The 24226-nt window shown below is 38.7% G+C and overlaps 1 protein-coding gene across 2 annotated transcripts in view; it reads left to right on the forward strand.

Annotated features, from left to right (window-relative positions):
* ANGPTL5 (angiopoietin like 5) overlaps positions 1-24226 on the forward strand; it is a 41467-nt gene that overhangs the window by 10028 nt on the left and 7213 nt on the right. For both annotated transcript variants that reach the window (XM_049890914.1, XM_049890915.1), the window contains 2 exons: positions 791-891; positions 21003-21123. In XM_049890914.1, the coding sequence (XP_049746871.1) occupies positions 791-891; positions 21003-21123 (222 nt within the window). The remainder of the gene's footprint in view (positions 1-790; positions 892-21002; positions 21124-24226) is intronic.

Genomic DNA, 24226 nt, shown 5'->3' on the forward strand with positions numbered 1-24226 from the left:
GTATTATCCATCTCCATGTATCTATGTTTATAGTCCCCTGAGGAGTGGGGTTCTTTGGAGAGAGTGACTATGGGGTACTCCAATTTTAACTACAGTGAACAGAGCAGAGTATTGCCTTGAGCGGTAATTTCTTCTTGGTGAAGTGATTTCCTATAGGAAGTCACTATATCCCTATAGCAACCCTATGGGACAGAGTAGAACTTCCCCATAGGGTTTCTAAGGAGCACGTGATGGATTTGAATCACAGACCTTTTGGTTGGCAGCCATAGCCCTTGACCACTACGGCACCAGGGTTTAGTAGTCCGTAAACACATTGGAGTCTCTGAAGTTTCAAGCAGAGTAGTCAAATGTGTGTCAACAGTAGTTAATCCATTTATCCCTGGGTTTCCTCATCTCCATTTATATAGTTTCCTTTACACATTATGCCTAATAAGATAAACCTAAATTCCTGAAGGGGCATTATTTATTGGGAAAGAGGATACATAATTTTAAAATATGTTAAATAAGTGTCTATCCCAAATGAAACTTTTAAACTGTGTAGAACACTAAAATAACCGTGATTTTATCAGTGAAGGCTCATTGCAGCATAAATTCCTTAATCCCTGTTCTTCCATATATTTTCTCTTTATTTCTAAAATTGAGATTATTTTTCATTTCCAAGAAGTCCATCACATTATTTTGGAGATTCTAATACCAATTTCAGATAGCACTATCAAATCTCTCTTATAAAATGATTAAATCTTAAACATACATTTGAACGTACCCCAAATAACTAATTTTACCTTTCCAGGTTTGGATTGCACTGATATTAAAGACACCATTGGCTCTGTCACCAAAACACCAAGTGGCTTATATATAATCCACCCAGAAGGAGCTAGTCACCCATTTGAGGTAAAGTTTTCCTTTATTGAAAACTAAAAACCAAACCCCTTGCTATCATGCCAATGGCAACTCATGGTGACTCCAAGTATCACAGAGCAGAACTACCTCTTAGGGTTTTCTTGGCCGTAATCTTTACAGAAGCAGGTGAGCAGGTTTTTTTCCTACGGTACTGCAGGGTGATCAAACTGCCAAACTTTGGGTTAGTAGCTGAGCACAAACTATCTGTGCCACCTACAGACCTTTTCCCCTTATTATGTGGAATAAAATAGGCATCCAATTTAATTAACATTAACATTTTACTTGTTTTGATATTTACATTTTTTTCTTGAAAAAATTTTATAAACTAATAAAAGCTCCAGTTTGAAAATTTTGGTTTTCTTAATTCTAATTCCCAGTCCAGTAAAAGGACTAGACAGTTTATCTTTCACTTTTCTATTTGAGTTTTCATGGTTGGACTCTTTAAAGTAAATCCATTTGGAGCAGGGTCTTATATTGCCCTTAAGGCAGGCAGAACTTTGCTATATAAATACAGATTTGCTTTAATTACCATATGGATATTAAAGAATAATTGTGCATACTGGCTTGGGGCTTACTAAGAATACTTCTGATTTCTCTTTCCACATATGGTTTTAATTTTCTTTGAAGATAAACAATTTTACATGATTACATAAGAAATTAATAAAAAAAATCTTTTCCTAGTGTTTGAGGAAGATTGAAATGCTGATCCATTCTTTTTTTTCTTTTTGTTATTTTTATTTCACTTTAGATGAAGGCTTACAGAAAAAGCTAGCTTCTCATTAAAAAGTTAGTACACATATTGTTTTATGACATGGGATAACAACCCCAAGGCATGTCAACTCTCTCCCTTCTCAACCTTAGGTTCCTTATTACCAGCTTTCCTGTCCCCTCCTGCTTTCCAGTCTTTGCCCCTGGCCTGGTGTGCCCTTTTAGTCTCGTTTTGTTTTATGGGCCTCTCCAATCTTTGGCTGAAGGGTGAACCTCAGGAGCGACCTCATTACTGAGCTGAAAGGGTGTCTGGGGTCCATACATACTCTCAGGGTTTCTCCAGTCTCTGTCACGCCAGCAAGTCCGGTCTTTCTTTTTGAGTTAGAATTTTGTTCTACATTTTTCTCCAGCTCTGTTCAGGACCCTCTATTGTCTATCAGAGCAGTCAGTGATGGTAGCTGGGCACCATCTAGTTGTACTGGACTCAGTCTGCTGGAGGCCATGGTAGATGTGGTCCATTAGTCCTTTGGACTAATCTTTCCCTTGTGTCTTTAGTTTTCTTCATTCTTCCTTGCTCCCGAAGGGGTGAGGCCAGTGGAGTATCCTAGATGGCCACTCACAGGGTTTTAAGACCCCAGATGCTACTCACCACAGTAGGATGTAGAACATTTCCTTTATAAACTATGCTATGCCAGTTGAGCTGGATGTTCCCCAAGACCATGTTCCCACAGCCCTCAGCACAGCAATTTGGTCCCTCGGGGAGTTTGGATGTGTCTATGGAGCTTCCATGACCTTGCCTTGTACAAGTTGTGCTGGCTTCCCCAGTACTGTGTACTGTCTTACCCTTCAGCAAAGTTACCACTTATCTACTGTCTATTTAGTGTTTTTCCATCCCCACCCCTCCCCACCCTCATATCCATCAAAGATTGTTTCTTTTTGTGTGTAAATTTTTCATGAGTTTTTACAGTAGTGGTCTCATACAATATTTTTCCTTTTGTGATTGACTTATTTCACTCAGCATAATGTCCTTCAGATGCATCCATGTTATGAGATGCTTCACAGATTCATCATTGTTCTTTATCGTTGTGTAATACTCCACTGTGTGTATGTACCACAGTTTGTTTATCCATTCATCTCTTGATGGGCATCTAGGTTGTTTCCATCTTTTTGCTGTTGTGAACAATGCTGCAATGAACATGGGTGTGCATATGTCTATTCATATGACAACTCTTATTTCTCTATGATATATTCCTATGAGTGGGATTGCTGGATCATATGGTATTTCTATTTCTAGCTTTCTAAGGAAGCTCCATATTGTCTTCTAAAATGGTTGTATCATTTTGCATTCCCACCAGCAGTGCATAAGACTTCCGATCTCCCCTCAGCCTCTTAAACATTTGTTATTTCCTGTTTTTTTTGATTCGTGCCAGTAATGCTGGGGTGACATGGTATCTCATTGTGGTTTTGATTTGCATTTCTCTGATGGCTAGAGATCACTAGTATTTCCTCATGTGTCTGTTGGCCATTTTAATGTCTTCTTAGGTGAAGTGTCTGTTCATTTCCTTTGCCCATTTTTTAATTGGATTATTTGTCCTTTTGTTGTAGAGGTGTTGGATTTTCTTGTAGATGTAAGAGATTAGAACTGTTTCTGATTTGTAGTAACCAAAACTTTTTCTGGTACTGTAGGTTCTCTTTCTACTCTTTTGGTGAAGTCTTTTGATGAGCATAAGTGTTCAGTTTTTAGAAGGTCCCAGTTATCTAGCTTATCTTCTGGAGTTTGTGTGTTGTTCGTTGTGGTTTGTATTCTGTTAATGCCGTGTATTAGAGCCTCTAGTGTTAATTTTTTTTTCTATGAACGTCATAGTTTTTTGGCTTTATATTTAGGTCTTTGATCCATTTTGAATTAGTTTTTGTATATGGTGTGAGGTATAAGTTCTGTTTCATTCTTTTTGCAGATGGACATCCAGTTTTGCCAGCATCATTTGTTAAAAAAGAGTCTTTTCCGCATTTGATGGACTTTGGGCCTTTGTTAAAAATAAGGTGACCGTAGGTGGATGGATTTACGTCTGGGCTCTCAATGCTGTTCCATCGGTCAACGTGTCTGTCGTTGTACCAGTACCAGGCTGTTTTGACTGTGGTAGCTGTATAGTAGGTTCTGAGGTCAGGTAGTGCGAGTCCTTCTACTTTATTCTTCTTCAGTAGTGCTTTACTTCTTCAACAGGGCTTCTCCCATTTCCATGTAAAGTTAATGATTAGTTTTTCCATCTCTTTAAATAATGTTTTTGGTATTTGGATCGGGATTGCATTATATTTGTAAATTGCTTTGGGTAGAATTGTCATTTTTACAATGTTGAGTTTACCTATCCATGAGCATGGTATGTTTTTCCATTTATGTAGATCTCTTTTGGTTTCTTGCAGTAGTGTTTTGTAGTTTTTTGTATAGGTCTTTTACATCCCTGGTTAGATTTATTCCTAAGCATTTTATTATTTTTTTTAGGGGCTATATAAATGGTATTATTTTCTTTTTTTTAATTAATTTATTTTGCTTTACGTGAAACTTTACAAATCAAGTCAGTCTCTAATACAAAAACCCATAGATGCCCTGCCATGCACTCCCAGGTTTTCTCCCCTTAATGAGACAGCACATTCTTCCTCTCCATCCTGGATTCCCCATGTCCATTTAACCAGCTTCTGTCCCCCTCTTCCTTCTCATCTCACCACCAGATAGGAGTTGCCCACGTATTCTCAAGTGTCTACTTGAGCCTCAATGTTCACTGCTCACCAGCATCATTGTCTAGCTTATAGTCCAGGCCAATCCCTGTCTGTAGAGTTGGTTTCAGGAATGGTTCCAATCTTGGGCTATCAAAGGGTATGGGGACCATGACCATCAGGGTCCCTCCAGTCTCAGTCAGACCATTAAGGCTGGTCTTTTTATGAGAATTTAAGATCTGCGTGCCACTGCTGTTCTCCTCCTCCACCAGAGATTCTCTGTTGTGTTCTCTGTCAGGGCAGTGATCAGTGGTATCTGGACACCATCTAGTTCTTCTGGTCTCAGGCTGATGGAATCTCTGGTTTTTGTGGCCCTTTATGTCTCTTGGGCTCATATTTACCTTGTGTCTTTGGTGTTCTACATTCTCCTTTGATCCAGGTGGGTTGAGACCAATTTATGCATCTTATATGGCTGCTTGCTAGCATTTAAGACCCCAGATGCCTCTCACCAAAGTGGAATGCAGACCATTTTCTTAATACATTTTGTTATGCCAGTTGACCTAGGTGTCCCCTAAAACCATGGTTCCCAGACCCCGTCCCTGCTACTCTGGACTTCAAGGCTTTTTTTTTTTTTTTTTTTGTGTATACGTATATATACTTTATTTTAGAGTCGGAAGTTTAAATGCATATTAAAAAACAGACTTTAAATTGATTACTGATTCAGTAATATTAAAAAACAAACAAACCCGGGGCTGTGGAGTCGATTCTGACTCATACCGCCCCTATAGGACAGAGCAGAACTTCCCCACAGGGCTTCCAAGGCTGTAAATCTCTAGTTTCCAATGCAGACTGCCACATCTTTTTCCAGCTAAGCAGCTGGTGGATTCGAACTGCAGATTTTTCAGCCAGAAGCCAAGCATTTTAACCCGGGCTTCTTGATTTAGTAATAAGTAGTATATATTTTTTTATTTATTCATTGGACACCCTGGTGGCCTAGTGGTTAAGTGCTACGGCTGCTAACCAAAAGGTTTGCAGTTCGAATCCGCCAGGCGCTCCTTGGAAACTCTATGGGGCATCTCCACTCCGTCCCATAGGGTCGCTATGAGTCAGAATCAACTCGACGGCACTGGGTTTGGCTTTTTTCATTTTTTTTTTTTAATAACTTTTATTAAGCTTCAAGTGAACGTTTACAAATCCAATCAGTCTGTCACATATAAGTTTACATACATCTCACTCCCTACTCCCACTTGCTCTCCCCCTCTTGAGTCAGCCCTTTCAGTCTCTCCTTTCTTGACAATTTTGCCGGCTTCCCTCTCTCTCTATCCTCCCATCCCCCCTCCAGACAAGAGTTGCCAACTCAATCTCGAGTGTCCACCTGATATAATTAGCTCACTCTTCATCAGCGTCTCTCTCCCACCCGCTGACCAGTCCCTTTCATGTCTGATGAGTTGTCTTCGGGGATGGTTCCTGTCCTGTGTCAACTGAAGGTCTGGGGAGCATGGCCGCCGGGATTCCTCCAGTCTCAGTCAGACCATTAAGTTTGGTCTTTTTATGAGAATTTGGGGTCTGCATCCCACTGATCTCCTGCTCCCTCAGGGGTCCTCTGCTGTGCTCCCTGTCAGGGCAGTCATCGATTGTGGCTGGGCACCAACTAGTTCTTCTGGTCTCAGAATGATGTAGGTCTCTGGTTCATGTGGCCCTTTCTGTCTCTTGGGCTCTTAGTTGTCGTGTGGCCTTGGTGTTCTTCATTTTCCTTTGCTCCAGGTGGGTTGAGACCAATTGCTGCATCTTAGATGGCCGCTTGTTAGCATTTAAGACCCCAGACGCCACATTTCAAAGTGGGATGCAGAATGATTTCATAATAGAATTATTTTGCCAATTGACTTAGAAGTCCCCGCAAACCATGTTCCCCAGACCCCCGCACTTGCTCCGCTGACCTTTGAAGCATTCATTTTATCCCGGAAACTTCTTTGCTTTTGGTCCAGTCCAATTGAGCTGACCTTCCATGTATTGAGTGTTGTCTTTCCCTTCACCTAAAGCAGTTCTTATCTACTGATTAATCAATAAAAAACCCTCTCCCACCCTCCCTCCCTCCCCCCCTCGTAACCACAAAAGTATGTGTTCTTCTCAGGTTTATTATTTCTCACGATCTTATAATAGTGGTCTTATACAATATTTGTCCTTTTGCCTCTGACTCATTTCGCTCAGCATAATGCCTTCCAGGTTCCTCCATGTTATGAAATGTTTCAGAGATTCGTCACTGTTCTTTATCGATGCGTAGTATTCCATTGTGTGAATATACCACAATTTATTTACCCATTCATCCATAGATGGACACCTTGGTTGCTTCCAACTTTTTGCTATTGTAAACAGAGCTGCAATAAACATGGGTGTGCATATATCTGTTTGTATGAAGGCTCTTGTATCTCTAGGGTATATTCCTAGGAGTGGGATTTCTGGGTTGTATGGTAGTTCTATTTCTAACTGTTTAAGATAACACCAGATGGATTTCCAAAGTGGTTGTACCATTTTACATTCCCACCAGCAGTGTATGAGAGTTCCAATCTCTCTGCAGCCTCTCCAACATTTATTATTTTGTGTTTTTTGGATTAATGCCAGCCTTGCTGGTGTGAGATGGAATCTCATCATAGTTTTAATTTGCATTTCTCTAATGGCTAATGATCGAGAGCATTTTCTCATGTATCTGTTGGCTGCCTGAATATCTTCTTTAGTGAAATGTGTGTTCATATCCTTTGCCCACTTCTTGATTGGGTTGTTTGTCTTTTTGTGGTTGAGTTTTGACAGAATCATGTAGATTTTAGAGATCAGGCACTGGTCGGAGATGTCATAGCTGAAAATTCTTTCCCAGTCTGTAGGTGGTCTTTTTACTCTTTTGGAGAAGTCTTTAGATGAGCATAGGTGTTTGATTTTTAGGAGCTCCCAGTTATCTGGTTTCTCTTCATCATTTTTGGTAATGTTTTGTATTCTGTTTATACCTTGTATTAGGGCTCCTAGGGTTGTCCCAATTTTTTCTTCCATGATCTTTATCGTTTTAGTCTTTATGTTTAGGTCTTTGATCCACTTGGAGTTAGTTTTTGTGCATGGTGTGAGGTATGGGTCCTGTTTCAAAGCTTTTTTTGTTGTTGTATTGAGGAAATTTCCTTGCTTTTGGTTTAGTCCAGTTATACTGAATATCCCTGTGTTATGTGTTGCGCTTCCATTCACCTAAAAAAATTTTTGTCTACTATCTAGATAGTGAAGAACCCTCTCCCTTCCTCCCTGCCCTCTTAACTATCAAAGGCTATTTTCTTCTCTGTTTAAACTTTATCTAGAGTTCTTATAATAGTGGTCTCATACAATATTTGTCCTTTTGCAATCGAGTAGTTTCACTCAGTGTAATGCCTTCCAGATTCCTCCATGTTACTAAGTGTTTCACAGAGTCATCGTTGTTCTTAATCATTGCATAGTATTCCATTGTGTGAATATACCATAATTTATTTATCCATTCATCCGTTGATGGGCACCTTGGTTGCTTCCATCTTTTTGCTATTGTAAACAGTGCTGCAATGAACATGGGTGCGCATACATCTGTTCTTGTGAAGGATCTTATTTCTTTAGGGTATTTTCCAAGGAGTGACGTTGCTGAGTTTTACGGTAGTTATATTTCTAGCTTTTTAAAAAAGGGCCAAATTGATTTCCAAAGTGGCTATACCATTTTACATTCCCACCAGCCATGTTTAAGTGTTCTAGTCTCTCCACAACCTCTCCAACCTTTATTATTTTGTGTTTTTTGGGTTAATGCCAGCCTTGTTGGGGTGAGATGGAAGCTCATTGAAGTTTTGATTTGCATTTCTCTAATAGCTAATGATCGTGAGCATTTCCTCATGTATCTGTTAGCAGCCTAAATGTCTTCTTAGGTAAAGTGCCTCTTCGTATCCTTTGCCCATTTTTAAACTGGGTTATTCGTCTTTTTTTTGTTGAGTTTTTATAGTATCATGGAGATTTTAGAGATCAGACACTGATCGGAAATGTCATAGCTAAAAACTTTTCCCAATCCGTAGGTAACCTTTTTACTCTTTTGGTGAGGTCTTTGGATGAGCATAGGTGGTTGACTTTTAGGAGCTCCCAGTTATCTAATTTCTCTTCTGGTGTTTGTACATTGTTAGTAATGTTTTGTATACTGTTCGTGCCATGTATGAGGGCTCCTAGCATTGTCCCTATTTTTTCTTCCACGATCTTTATCATTTTAGATTGTATAGTTAGGTCTTTGATCCATTTTTAGTTGGTTTTTGTGCATGGTGTGAGGTATGGGTCTTGTTTCACTTTTTTGCAGATGAATATCCAGTTATGCCAGCACCATTTGTTAAAAGACTGTCTTTTCCCCATTTAGCAGACTTTGGGCCTTTGTCAAATATCAGCTGCTCATATATGGATGGATTTATGTCTGGATCCTCAATTCTGTTCCATTGGTCAGTGTAGCTTTTGTTGTATCAGCACCAGGCTGGTTCTAAAATCAGGTAGAGTGAGGCCTCCCACTTTGTTCTTCTTTTTTAGTAATGCTTTACTTATCCCGGGCTTCTTTCCTTTCCATATGAAGTTTGTGATTTGTTTATCCATCTCATTAAAAAATATCACTGGTATTTGGATCTGAATTGCATTGTATCTATAGATCGCTTTTGGTAGAATAGACATTTTTACCATGTTGAGTCTTCCTATCCATGAGCAAGGTATATTTTTCCACTTATGTAGGTCTCTTTTGGTTTCTTGCAGTAGTGTCTTAAAGTTTTCTTTGTATAGGTCTTTTACATCTCTGGTTAGATTTATTCCTAAGTATTTTATCTTCTTAGGGGCTATTGTAAATGGTATTGGTTTGGTGATTTTCTCTTCAATGCTCTTTGTTGGTGTAGAAGAATCCAACTGATTTATGTATGTTTATCTTGTATCCTGATACTCTGGTAAGCTCTTCTGTTAGTTTCAGTAGTTTTCTTGAGGATTCCTTAGGGTTTTCTGTGTATAAGATCATGTCATCTGCAAGCAGAGATACCTTTACTTCTTCTTTGCCAATTTGGATGCCCCTTATACCTTTATGCAGCCTAATAGCTCTGGCTAGGACCTCCAGCACAATATTGAATAAGAGTGGTGATAAAGGGCATCCTTGTCTGGTTCCTGCTCTTGAGGGGAATGCTTTTAGTCTCTGTCCGTTTAGAATGATGTTGGCTGTTGGCTTTGTATAAATGCCCTTTTTAATGTTTAGGAATTTTCCTTCTATTCCTATTTTGCTGAGAGTTATTATCATGAACGGGTGTTGGACTTTGTCAAATGAATTTTCTGCATCAATTGATAAGATCAGGGGGATCTTGTCTTTGTTTTATTTATGTGATGGATTACATTGACTGTTTTTTTCCTGTTGAACCATCCCTGCATACCTCATATGAATCCCACTTGGTCACAGTGAGTTATTTTTTTGATATGTTGTTGAATTCTATTGGCTAGAATTTTGTTGAGGATTTTTGCATCTAAGTGCATGAGGGATATTGGTCTGTAATTTTCTTTTTTTGTAGTGTCTTTCCCTGATTTTGGCATAGGGGTTATGCTGGCTTCATAGAATGAGTTTGGGAATATTCCATCCTTTTTTATGCTCTGAAATACCTTTAGTAGTAGTGGTGTTAACTCTTTGAAAGTTTGATAGAATTCTCCAGCGAAGCTGTCAGGGCCAGGGCTTTTCTTTGCTGGGAGTTTTTTAATTACTTTTTTGATCTCTTCTTTTGTTATGGGTTTATTTAGTTGTTCTGTCTCTGTTTGCATTAGTTTACGTAGGTAATGTGTTTCTAGAAATTTGTCCATTTCTTCTATGTGTTCGAATTTGTTAGAGTACAATTTTTTATAGTATTCTGTTAAGATTCTTTTAATTTCAGCTAGATCTGTTGTGATATAATCCATCGCATTTCTTATTTGGGTTAATTGCTTCGTCTCCTGTTTTTCTTTTGTCAGTCTGGCCAATGGCTTATCAATTTTGGTAATCTTTTCAATTGGTCTTGTTAACTCTTTCGATTGTTTTTCTGTTTTCTATTTCATTTAATTCTGCTGTAATTTTTATTATTTGCTTTCTTCTGGTGCCCGATGGTTTCTTTTGTTGCTCTCTATTTGTTCAAGTTGTAGGGATAATTCTTTGATATTGGCCCTTTCTACTTTTTGTATGTATGCATTTTTTAATATAAATTGACCTCTGAGCACTGCTTTAACTGTGTCCCAAGGGTTCTGATAGGAAGTGTTTTCATTCTCATTGGATTCTATGAATTTCTTTATTCCATCCTTGATGTCTTCTATAACCCAGTCATTTTTGAACAGGATACTGTTCAGTTTCCAAGTGTTTGATTTCTTTTCCCTGCTTTTTCTGTTATTGACTTCTCTTTTATGGCTTTACGGTCAGAGAAGATACTTTGTAATATTTCGATGTTTTGGATTCTGTTAAGGCTTGCTTTATGGCCTAATATGTGGTCTATCCTAGAGAATGTTCCACGTATGTTGGAAAGGAAAATAGTTGGATGCTGTTGGGTGAGTGTTGCATATATGTCTGTGAGGTCAAGTTTGTTGATTGTGGCATTTAGCTCTTTCGCGTCATTATTGAGCTTCTTTCTGGATGTTCTTTCTTTCCTTCACTGAAAGTGGTGTGTTGAAGTCTCGTACTATTATTGTGGAGCTGTCTATCTCGCTTTTCAGTGCTGTTTGTTTTATGTATCTTGAAGCCCTATTGTTTGCATAAATATTTAATACGGTAATATTCTCCTGGTATATTGTCCCTTTAATCATTATATAGTGTCCTTTTTCCTTATCCTTTGTCGTAGATTTAAGTTTGAAGTCTGTTTTGTCAGAAATTAGTATAGCCACTCCTGCTCTTTTCTGATTGTTGCTTCCTTGGTATATGTTTTTCCATTCTTTGAGTTTTAGTTCATTTGTGTCTTTAAGTCTAAGGTGTGTCTCTTGTAGGCAGCATATAGACGGATGATGTCTGCCACTCTGTCTCTTTATTTGTGCTTTTAGTCCATTTACATTCAATGTGATTATAGATAGGTATGAGTTTAGTGCTGTCATTTTGATGTCCTTTTTTTGTGTGTTGTTCACAGTTTAATTTTTCCACTTTTTTTTTGTGCTGAGTAGTTTTTCTTTGTAAATTGTGTGTTCCTCTTTTTCATTGTTATTGATTTTGTTTTTGCTGAGTCCTTATGTTTTTCTTGTATTTTATTTTGATGTGTAGGATTGTTAGTCTCTTTTGTAGTTACCTTAATATTGTTTTTTTTTTTTTAATATTGACCCTTATTTTTCTACATTTAAACCTAACTTGTATCTCCCTATATTGCCTTGATTTCCTCTCCATATGGAAGATCTATGACTACTGTATTTAGTCCCCCTTTAATGATTTAATGTTGTCATCTTTTACATAATGGTATCGGTGATTCTCTGTTTTGAGCATTTTTTTATCCTGATATATTTTTGTGATTTCCCTGTCTGGGTTTATATCTGGCTGCTCTGTCCTGTGTTCTAGTGTTGGACTGATATCTGATATTATTGATTTTCTAACCAGAGAATTCCCTTTAGTATTGCTTGTAGTTTTGGTTTGGTTTTTGCAAATTGTCTAAGCTTCCATTTATCTGGAAATGTCTTAATTTCACCTTTGTGTTTGAGAGACAGTTTTGCTGGATATACGATTCTTGGTTGGCAATTTTTCTCCTTCAATGTTTTATATATGTCCTCCTATTGCCTTCTTGCCTGCATGGTTTCTGCTGAGTAGTCCAAGTTTGTTCTTATTGACTCTCCTTTGCTGGTGACTTCTCACTTATTCCTGGCAGCTCTTAAACTTTTCTCTTTATCTTTGGTTTTTGGTAAGTTTGATTATAATACATCTTGGTGACATTTTTGGGATCTGCCTTGGATGGGGTTCGATGTGCATATTGGATAGATATCCTTTCATCTTTCACGATGCTAGGGAAGTTTTCTGCCAACAAATCTTCAACAATTCTCTCTGTATTTTCTGTTATCCCTCCCTGTTCTGGTACTCCAATCACTTGTAGGTTATTCTTCTTGATAGAGTCCCACATGATTCTAAGGGTTTCTTCATTTTTTAAAATTCTTTTATCTGATTTTTCTTCAAATATATTGTCACCAAGTGTTTTATCTTACATGTCACTAATTCTGACTTCCATCTCCTCAATTCTGCTCCACTGACTTTCTACTGAGTTGTCTAATTCCGAAACTTTATTGTTAATCTTCTGAATTTCTGATTGCTTTCTATGGATTCCTGCAGCCTATGAAATTTTTCATCGTGTTCTTGAATAATCTTAATTTCCTTGACTGCTTCATCTGTGTGCTCCTTGGCTTGTTCTGTGTTTTGCCTGATCTCCATCCTGATGTTTTGAAGAGTTCTGTATATTAATCTTTTGTATTCTATATCTGGTAATTCCAGGCATACATCTTCATCCAGAAGAATCCTTGATTCTTTGTTTTGGGAGTTTGTTGAAGTAATCATGGTCTGCTTCTTTATGTGATTTGATATCGACTGTTGTCTCTCAGTTATTGTATTTATTTATTTTATTTTTACTCACTGTGTCCTGGCTTCTTGCTTTGTTTTGCTTCAATATACCCAAATAGGCTACTAGAGTGAGCTAACTTGATTATTGGAGCCTTTGAAGCACTAATGTCCTGTTATCAGATGGCTAGAGCTGTTACCAGGTATATGAGCCTAGGAGTTCTTTCATTATTCTTGTATAGATTCAGCTCAGGTGTCCCAGTAGTTGGTCACCTAGTGTGTGGTGTAGGCTCTCACCTAGAATCTAGAGGAGAATTGGCAATTGGTGTATGCACAGGTTTCTGGTAGCAGCAGGGGGTCACGCTCTGAGGAAGGCAGGGAGCTGACAACCTTCCCCTGAATGTCTGTGAGGAAGGCACATCCCTGTTCTCTAGAGCACTCTGGTGGGTGGGCTCTGCCGCCTTACCATAGGCATCCAATGCTTTTAACTGTAAGTACTGGTAGGCAACACTTATCCTTGGACCCCTGTTGTAGATGGCTAGGTGGCGTAGGTGGAGCCCCTAGTCCTCAGGCCCCTTCTGTGGGTAGATGAGGGCCTTGTTTAATAGGCACAGTGGTATCAAGCATCAATAACCTGCTTCTCCACCAAACTACTGAAACAGTTATAGTCAGACCTCAAACAGATTCATCGTTGCAATATAGCAGCCAGATCCCATCTGCTGTAATGGGGTCATGTGGATCTATGCAGGGGTGAAAGACAAAGTCTGTGGACTGCTTGTACGTGGACTGGGGCCACTTCTGCTCTGAGTTTCCAGATTAGGTGCTTGTACGTGGACTGGGGCCACTTCTGCTCTGAGTTTCCAGATTAGGTGAGTCGGCAGAGTATTTTTCCCCCATTTGTTAATTTGTTCCTTCTCCAAGGCCGGGAGAATAGTTCAGGAAGCACAGCAGGACCTATCTCAGGCCCAGGGAAATAAACTGTTAATGAAGCTGGCTGGGGCAGAGGGAGGAGGGATCAGATAGATAGGAGAGAGTTCTTTCAAAAGGAGGAGCTATTAGATCTTCATGGTAAATTAGAGAAAACCACTTATCTTGTGCTGAGAGCCCTGTTTTATCTCAGATTCTGGAGGCATGTGTAGATTTTGTGTGCTTTCTTGGTCCCTGCTGTGGTCACGCCAGGGGTTCGGGGCTGCGCCACTTCGCTTGCCTTCTTACGCTGAAGCAGCTGCATCCTAAAATCCACTACCAGCTCCACCACTGTCCCTTCAGGGGGTCAGGGTTGCGCCACTTCACTTGCCTTCTTTTGCTGAAGTAGCCATATCCTTGAACACTACCACCAGCCCTGCCGCAGGGGAATAGGGGCTGATGTGCTGCTGCTGACTCGGCAACTCCTTCCTGCTTCCGCACCATCTCTCCCTCCGCTTGTCACTCAATCCAAATTCTTAACTTTGTCTTTGACGCTCAGGGTTCCTAACTTGTCATATATATAATCGATTCACTTGTTTTTTTGGTTCGTTGTTGTAAGAGGGACCACCGGAAGCGTCTAACTTCTCTGCCACCTTGGCCCCGCCTCTTTAACTCGGTATGGTTTTCTTGATTTCCTTTTCATCATTCTCTCCATTGGTGTATAGGCATCCAACTGATTTTTGTGTATTTATCTTGTATCCTGCTTCTCTGCTGAATCTTTCTATTAGTTCGAGGAATTTTCTCGTGGAGTCTTTTGGGTTTTCTATGTATAGTATCATATCATCCACAAATAGGGACAGTTTAACTTCTTCATTACCAATTTGGATGTTCTTTATTTCTTTTTCTTGACTTATTGCTCTAGATAGGCCTTCTAGCACAATGTTAAATAGGAGTGGCCATAAAGGGCACCCTTGTCTTGTTCCTGTTCTCAAGGGGAATGTTTTCAGCCTCTCTCCATTAAGAATGATGTTGGTTGTTGGTTTTCATTGATGCTCTTTATTATGTTGAGAAATTTCCCTTCTGTACCTATTTTACTGAGATTTTATCAGGAATGTGTGTTGGACTTTCTCGAATGCCTTTTCTGTGTTGATTGAGATGATCACATGATTCTTTATTTATGTGGTGGGTTATGTGGATTGATTTTCTAATGTTGAACCATCCTTGCATACCTGGTATGAATCCTACTTGGTCGTGGTGTATTATTTTTTTGATATGATGCTGAATTCTATTGGCTAGAATTTTGTTGAGAATTTTTGCATTTATATTCATGAGAGATATTGGTCTGTAATTTTCTTTTTTGTGGTATCTTTGCCTGGTTTTGGTATCAGGGTTACGCTGGCTTCATAGAATGAATTTGGAAGTATCACTTCCTTTTCTATGTTCTGAAATAGTTTGAGTTATGCTGGTGTAATCTGTTCTCTGAATGTTAGATAGAATTCTCCAGTGAAGCCATCTGGGCCGTGGCTTTTTTGTTGTTGGGAGCTTTTTTTTTTTTTTTTTTAAATCACTTTTTCAATCTCCTCTCTTCTTATGTGTCTGTTCAGATTTTCAACATCATTTTGTGTTAGTTTGGGTAGGTAGTGTGTTTCTAGAAATTTGTCCATTTCCTCTAGGTTTTCAAATTTGTTGGAGTATAGTTTTCCATAATACTCTGTTATGATCCTTTTTATTTCAAGTGGGTCTGTTGTAACATCCCCCATTTCACTTCTTATTTAGGTTATTTGCACCCTCTGCTGTTTTCCTTCTGTCAGTTTGGCCAGTGGTTTGTTGATTTTGTTGATCCTTTCCAAGAATCAACTTTTGGTTTTGTTGATTTTTTCTATTCTCTATTTCATTTATTTCTGCTCTGATCTTTATTATTTCCTTTCTTCTGGTGGCTGTGGGCTTCTTTTGCTGTTGTCTTTCTATTTGTTCAAGTTGTGTAGCTAATGGTTTGATTTTGTCCCTTCTTTTTTGATATGTGCATCTATTGCTCTAAATTGACTTCTGAGGACTGCCTTTTCTTGTTTCTCAAAGGTTTTGGTATAAGGTGTTTTCATTTTTGTTTGACTCTAGGAATTTTTTTGATTCCATCTCTGGTTTCTTCTATTACCCAGTGGTTTTTAAGCAGGGTGTTATGCAGTTTGCATGTAACTGATTTTTTTTCCTTGCTCTTCATGGTGTTAATTTCTAATTTGATGACATTGTGGTTAGAGAAGATACTGTGTATTATTTAAGTGTTTTGGATTTTGTTGAGGGTTGCTCTGTGGTCTAAGATGTGGTCCATTCTGGAGAGCATTCCATGTGTGTTGGAAAAGAATGTGTACTTTGCAGCTGTTGGGTGGAGTGTTCTATATATGTCTATGAGGTCAAGTTGTCTGATTGTTCCCTTTAGCTTTCTGTATTTTTGTTGAGTTTTTTTCTAGATGTTCTGTCCTTTACTGAGAGTGGTGTGTTGAAGTCTCTTACTATTATTGTGGAACTGTCAATTTCTCTTTTCAGTGCTGTTAGAGTTTGTTTTATGTATTTGGGAGCCCTGTCATTGGGTACGTAGATGTTTATTATGGTTAAGTCTTCATGATGGATTGTCCCTTTAATCATTATATAGTGCCCTTCTTTGTCTTTTATGGTGGATTTTGTTTTATAGTCTATTTTATCTAAGATTAGTATTGCCACTCCTGCTCTTTTTTGGTAGCTGTTTGCTGATATATTTTTTCCCATCCTTTGGTTTTTAATAAATTTATGTATTTGTTTCTAAAGCGTGTCTCTTGTAGACAACATATTGACGGATCCTGTTTTTTTTTTTTAATGCATTCTGTCACTCTATGTCTCTTCATGGGTGCATTTAGGCCATTTACATTCAGTGTAATTATTGATAGGTGTGAGTTTATTGTTATCATTTTGTAGTGCTTCTTTTTGTGGTGCTGATGTTTTCTTTGTTTCGCTTACTCTCTTGTGCTGAATTCCTTTTGTTTGTGGATTTCTTTTTTGTTTCTTTAGTTTTTGTGGATTTTGTGTTTACTGAGACTTTATGTTTTTCTTCTTTATTTTGATGAGTAGGTTTGTTAAATTTCTTGTGGTTACCTTGAAATTTACCCTTATCATCCTAGGTTTGAACCAGTCTATTATTACTTGGTATAGCCCTGTCTTCCTTTCCGTTAGAAAGTTCTATACATACACCATTTAGTCCCTTTTTTATTGTTCTGACATTTTTTGTCATTTACAGATTAACCTCTCTGGTTCCTTGTTGTATTTCTTTCAGTTTTGGATAGTCCTTGAGAGTTAATTTCCTATGTTGGTATCTGGCTGGTACAATCTTGTGTCTTAGATTTAGGCTGCAGTCTGATGTTGGTTCTCTAACTAAAGGACTCCCTTTAACAATTTCTGTTCATCTGGAAATGTCCTAATTTCACCATCATATTTGATTGAGAGTTTTGCAGGATATATTATTCTTGGTTGGCAATTTTTTTCATTCAAGGTTTTATATATGTCATCCCATTGCCTTCTTGCCTGCATGGTTTCTGCTGAATAATCATACCTTAGTCTTATTTTTTCTCCTTGGTATGTGACTTTTTGTTTTTCTTGAGCTGCTCTTAGAATTTTTTCTTTGTTTTTGGTTTTTGCTAGTGTGATTCTGATATGCCTTGATGATTTTCTTTTGAGGCCTATCCTATACGGGGTTTGTTGAGCTTCTTGGATGGTCAGTTTTTCATCTTTCATGATATTAGGGAAGTTTTCTGTCAGGAATTCTTCAATGATCCTCTGTGTTTTCCACTTTCTCTCCCTGTTCTGGAACTCTAATCACACGCAAATTTTTGCTTTGGATTGTATCTCACATAATTCTCAGGGTTTCTTCATTTTTTTTCTTTTTTTTTCTGATTTTTCCTCAAACAGAGTTGTATCCAAGTATTTGTGTTGAATTTCACTGCTTCTATTTCAAACCTGCTCCTCAGCCCTTCTGTGACACTGTCCATTTCTGAAATCTTGTTGTTTGTCTTTTTGATTTCTAATTGTAGTTTTTGCATGATTTCTAGTTGTGAATTTATTTTGGCATTTTGTTCCTGTATTATTTTCCTGAATTCTTCCATTTTTTTGGTATGTATTTTCCATGAATTTGTCTATTTTTTCCTCATTTTTGTCTGCTTTTTGCTTCGACCCTTGGATAGCTCTGAATTTAGAGATTTGAATTCTGTATCAGGTAATTTTAGTGCCTTTCCTTCAACTGGAAAGTCATCTGCTGTTTTTTTTGGATGCCTACTGGAACCATCGTGTCTTGTTTTTTTTTTTTTTTTAAATATGTTTTGATATTGCCTGGTGTCTTTGGAACATTCAGTAATTATTTTCTTCATTTATTGGCTGTACATCTGTTTGTTTCATCCTGCTTTTTTGTTTTATTTGGTTATGCCTGAGCAGGCAGGCTCTTTGTTCTTTGTTGTTTGCTTGTCTGTGGTCACGATACTTTCACTTCCTTGTCCTATAGGCAGGTCCAGTTGCTCAGCTATAGTGCAGCAGGGCAGGTCCAGCTGAAGGGGAGGGGCTGGGATGGATTGTTTTTGGCATGTACTAGGGCCGACAGGTTGGGCTGGGAATCAGTGTTGGCAGATTTCAGTAGGCTGTGCCTGTGCTGCTCGTCTATGATGTTTGGCACAAGTGCAATAGTCAGGAAGGAGGGGGAAGGCTGTGATGCATGGAGCTAATATGGGTATGGGAAAGAGGAGACAGCAGAGAGAAAAACAGGAGCTAAAAACAAACAAAAAAAGAGTGCTAAGGGAGCTTGCCATTAGAGTGGAGAAGTGAGAAGCCAGTAAATAGAGAAAACAAAAAGAAAATGGGGAAAAGAAGAAAATGTAACTAGATAAAAATTTGAAAAAGAAAAGTCCCCAGGGGTCCCACCCATGTGATTGCAAACACAAGGGAGTAGCTCCCAGGCTGCGCAGTATAGCCTGGTTAGAGGGAGTATAGATGTCACACAGTGTCAGGTATCCAGGAGACAGGAAAAGAAGGTAAGTATAGAGAGACGAGAACTGAGAAATGAAGAAAGACAGTAAAAAAGAGAGACCAAAAAAAAAAAAAAAAAAAAAAAATGCCCCCAGGGATCCTACCGACTGGGGAAGTAGCTCCTGAGCCATGCAGTGCAGCCCAGCTAGAAGGGGCTCCCAAGGCACAAAAAGAAAAAGAAAGCAAACAAACAAATAGAACAGAACAATCAAAGAAAAAATAAAATAAAGCAAAAAAAAAAAAAAAAAGCCCCAGGGATCCCACCCCTGTGGTGTCTGGGGCTAGGGGAGTGGTTCTCTAGTGGAGGGGTGCTCCATAATCAATAGCCTTTCACAAAGAAGGAAAGATGGCACAAGGAGCCCGGTGTTCAAGAGAAAGTGGCAGGGAGGTTGTGGGAGGCATGGAAGAAACCAAAAGGAATGGATAAAAGTGACACTAGCAACAGACAAATGGCACTCAGGTAGCTGGCCAGTGTGGGTGGGGTGAATTCAGGTGGCCGGGGTGGAAGTTGTTGCCTTCTAGCCAAGAGACTGCAGCTGACTGGAAGCAGAGGAGGCGGGGGGTGGGGGGGGGGTGAGAAAGGTGGGGTTAGGAAAGCATAACTGGGTGCTCTGTCTCCTGCTGGGAAATCTGTGAGGTTGCTTTCCCGTACTCCCTGTCTGCTGATCTCTGATGTGGGCAGGGCAAATCCAAGTGGCACAGACGCTGCAATCCTGGCTGGTGGAGCCACCACTGCCAGCCAGGATGCGTGGAGGTAGAGCAGTGGGGAGAGGATGGGGGGTAGGAAAGCTTGTATCACTGGTTACTGGGTGCTCTGTCTCCTGCTGGGAGCTCCATGAAGCTGCTTTCCTGCGGTCCCTGTCTGCCAATCTCCGACAGGAGTCCAAGGTGGTGGATCTGTGCTGTGTTAGCTGATAGGGAAACTCCGCAGGTCTCTCTCCTTGCTGTCAGTTTCTTATTCCGTTCGGTGCTTGGCTGAGTTCTTTTATCTCTTCATTTGACACTTTGGGTTCCAGGAGCGATGTTTGTCTCTGTTTTACTTAGTTTTTTGAGTCTTTGCTGTGGATGCATGGCGTGGTGCTTTTATGGTGCCATGTTGGCCAGAAGTCCTCCTGATCCATTCTTTGAGTAAAATATTCACATCTCTATCCTTAGTAGTTCTATGCTAGCATTTCTAGCAGAAATGTCTACTAGAAATTATGTATTATTGATATATTTATACATAGCTTTATTTTTTTGGGTAATTTTTCTTTGTGCATAAGAAAGTTTATGATACTAATCGATACAGTATTTATTGATAGTCTTTATGAGACAATAAAATATTTTTTCTGAGTAGATACTACCAGTTTCTCTTCTTGGAGCCACTAATATTATTTTCTGAATCCTTATTGACAAAATGTCAAAAAATTGGGAATTAAGTGGGGAATAATTTAAAAAATTACCTAAATTACTCCTCCTACAGATTCAAAAATGGGTTTGAACAGATGTGGAAAGGGAAGGTTTCTAATTTTGTGAGGAGTGGGATGAATAATTACTTCTCTTTTGGGAAAGTGTTGGCTCTCTGACTTTTTCCACGTCGCCTTTCTCTGCCTCCATGTGGGAAGTTTCTAAAGGAGAGAGAGGTTTCCTCCCCATGTCACTCCTACAGGTCCTTTATGCGGGTGCTCTCAGGAACATTTTACACAGCACCAACAGATGCATCTATGGACCCTGCTCAGATGTGGGCACACATATGCCTTTCTGTCTGAAGATGCCCATCTGAACGCAGGCCTTCTAGGCTCGTTGGAAAAAAGAGTAATCAGGGTCAGGCATGTTTAACACTACAGAAAAAATGAATGTTTTAATTCAAAGGAGAAAATAATTTACAAAGAAACATATATGTCACTGCCACATCGGATCAGTACTGTTATTACTAAGCTGAAAAATACATCTAGAGTTGAGGAGTAAAAGAATAAACTTAAGATGCTACAATCATTTATGCATTTTTAAAAATAACTGATACAGGGATAATTAGGCAAGCTGCAAGTTTGTTCTATAATAAACAGTATTGTTTCTAAAGGTTTTTAAAAATCTGAGTATATTAATGGCATATAATTGCATTGGAAACTTTTGGTGGAAATATCTTTTCTTTAGGCTTAAGGATGAACCATAAGCTTTATAATATTAGAGAAGAATAAATACAATAGTATATAATTTTTCTTTTCTGTGTCAATTTTAGGTAATGTGTGACATGGATTACAGAGGAGGTGGATGGACTGTGATACAAAAAAGAATTGATGGAGTTATTGATTTTCAAAGGTTGTGGTGTGACTATCTGGATGGATTTGGAGACCTTTTAGGTCAGATTTTATGTATTTCTCCCCTATCCTTTTTCTGCTTTCTAGCATTACTGTTATAGACAATGTCCCTATTGATCAGATCTCTAATAAGACAGGTCAAATCTTCATGAATATCAAAATATGAGTTAAAGCACTCTTTTGTCATAAGTAGGTCTTTGGTTGGGATCTTGATATCTTTATTTATAGATATTTGTCAAAATATAATTTGAGTGAAAATTCTAGCCTGAGAATTTATTAGGTACCTACTATGTAACGAGCAGTGTTCTGTCATATTGTAGGTTCTCACCTACTATTTGCAGAATAAAAAACTGACCGAGCAGGATTGCCATGGACCTTAACATTCTTGAGGTGTATGCTGTGCCTGTATAAGCAAATGAAATGGAGAATTGAGGTACACTGCTATAAAAATTCAAATTATGTCAACCAGATGTAGTGTTTTATAAAAACATCAGTACAAATTAATATGTTCAAAATTTGAAAAAATATAAACCCCAGGTGAATTGTAATATCTGTTTACATTATGCCACATGGCAGCACTATTTTTGCTGGAGAATAGAAACACCAGTGTTTCTGAACCCTGTAGAATTTTACATTAGTTGGAACTTCTGTGGGTGATTTTGGTAATTTTTGTGCTGCTATTTTAATAATTACTGCTAGTATAGTTTAAAATCTTTAATTTCCCACAATAACATCATCCAAGGGGTCAGCAAGTGGTGGTGCTAGTTCTGGGGCTAAAAAACCCTACTAGATGCCGGTGATTTTAGAAGAGACTTTTAATGTAATAAAATGCTGTGAATAAGTAAAATCAAATAGCAGTCTTGGTATGAGGGCATTTAATATACTTGTATTTTCTCAGTATTACCTCTGATTCTCCATTTAGTGCTTCCTTTTGAATTAAGTAATCGTAGATCTACAGGCTCTGAATTGTCATCTACTTACTTTCTGCATATTTCTATGGGGAAATTATGTGAGTTTTGAGTAATAAGATCTTCAGATATCCTTCATATAAACTGAGACTGTTTTGTGCTTCCAGACCTGTTGCCATCGAGTTGATTCTGACTCATAGTGACTGTATAGGACAGAGTAGAACTGCCGCATAGGGTTTCCTAGGAGCAGTTGGTGGATTCGAACTGCTGGCCTTTAGGTTAGCAGCCAAGCTCTTAACCACTGTGCCAACAAGTTTCCAAATTTAGGATTAAGGAAAAGAGATTATTAAGTACTAAATTTGGGGCTGGGGTAGAGGGGAAAGAAGGCAGGGACACATAAATTGAAGAGTTAAAGATTGAGAGACTAAACAGATCCCTTAGGGACCCAGTTTACTATTTTCCCTTTCTTCTTACACTTCTTTAGGAAACTTTTCAATTCTAAGGGACTGTGTAGCTTAAATGCGCCTGTAAACCCTGGAATGCTATAGTTTTAAGAGTTTCAGTTTCATCTCTATCACAGTATTCTCTACTCCTTGAAGCTTGTTTTGTCTACACCCTTACTTCTTTCAGTAATTTTGTAATTCAGGTAGAGGGATATATCTCAGAACAGGGGTGTACACATTTGAGGTATGGCATGGTACGTAAAAGGGAGATAAAATGCCATCAGCTAGACTATGCATGCAAGAAATATGTAGTTGAACTAGGAAGTTTAAGAATTTATCCTAGATCTACAATGCTTCTAGAAACATTGACTAAACCTGGGAATACGCCAATGTTGCTACATGGTGTTTGCAGTCATAGGCAATTAACAAACTCCATTATAACAAACACTTGTTCAGAAAGTATTCTCCAAGACAGAAAAAAAATAATTTCCACTGAGTATTTGCAGCAAATGTTTCTTTAGGAGCTGCTGATTTTGAGGTTAAACCTCCACAGTCATTGGTTATCTGTCATTATTTTGTTGCCCTATTTTGTTATCTGTCATAAAATTTCAATTCTCTTTTTGTTGACATGCCTGAAGGTGAAACTTGAGATTTTACTTTATTAATCTTTAAATGACGTTCTTTTTGATGATGAATGCAACACCATTCCTCTTCAAGTTGTCATTCCCAGCATAGTACACTATATGATTGTCTGATTCAAAATGGCCAATACCAGTCCATTTCAGCTTTCTAATGCCTAGGATATTGATGTTTGTGCATTCCATTTCATTTTTGATGATTTCCAATTTTCCTAGATTCATACTTCGTACATTCCAGGTTCTGATTATTAATGGATGTTTGCAGCTGTTTCTTCTCATTTTGTGTCGTGCCACATCAGCAAATGAAGGTCCCGGAAACTTTACCCTATCCACATCATTAAGGTCGACTCTACTTTGAGGAGGCAGCTCTTCCCCAGTCATCTTTTGAGTGCCTTCCAACCTGGGGGGCTCATCTTCCAGCACTGTATTAGACAATGTTCTGCTGCTATTCATAAGGTTTTCACTGCCTAATGCTTTTCAGAAGTAGACTGCCAGGTCTTTCTTCCTAGTCTGTCTTAGTCTGGAAGCTCAGCTGAAACCTGTCCTCCATGGGTGACCCTGCTGGTATCTGAATACCGGTGGCATAGCTTCCAGCATCACAGCAACACACAAGCCCCCACAGTACGACAAACCGACAGACACATGGGGTACAACGCTGTCAGTAATAGGATAATATCCATACGCCTACAAGGAAGACCAGTTAATAAGACTATTATTCAAATTTACGCACCAACCACTAGGGCCAAAGATGAAGAAATAGGAGCTTTTTATCAGCTGCTACAGTCTGAAATTGATCAAACATGCAATCAAGATGCATTGATAATTACTGGGGATTGGTTTTTACTTGGAATGTGAAAGTTGGAAACAAAGAAGGATCAGTAGTTGGAAAATATGGCCTTGGTGATAGAAACAATGCCGGAGATCGAATGATAGAATTGTGCAAGACCAACGACTTCTTCATTGCAAATACCTTCTTTCACCAACATAAACGGTGACTATACACATGGACCTCAACAGATGGAACACACAGAAATCAAATTGACTACATCTGTGGAAAGAGATGATAGAAAAGCTCAATATTATCAGTCAGAACAAGGCCAGGGGCTGACTGTGGAACAGACCATCAATTGCTCATATGCAAGTTGAAGCTGAAACT

The sequence above is a fragment of the Elephas maximus genome, chromosome 7, assembly GCF_024166365.1.
Source record: "Elephas maximus indicus isolate mEleMax1 chromosome 7, mEleMax1 primary haplotype, whole genome shotgun sequence".
Taxonomy (NCBI): domain Eukaryota; kingdom Metazoa; phylum Chordata; class Mammalia; order Proboscidea; family Elephantidae; genus Elephas; species Elephas maximus.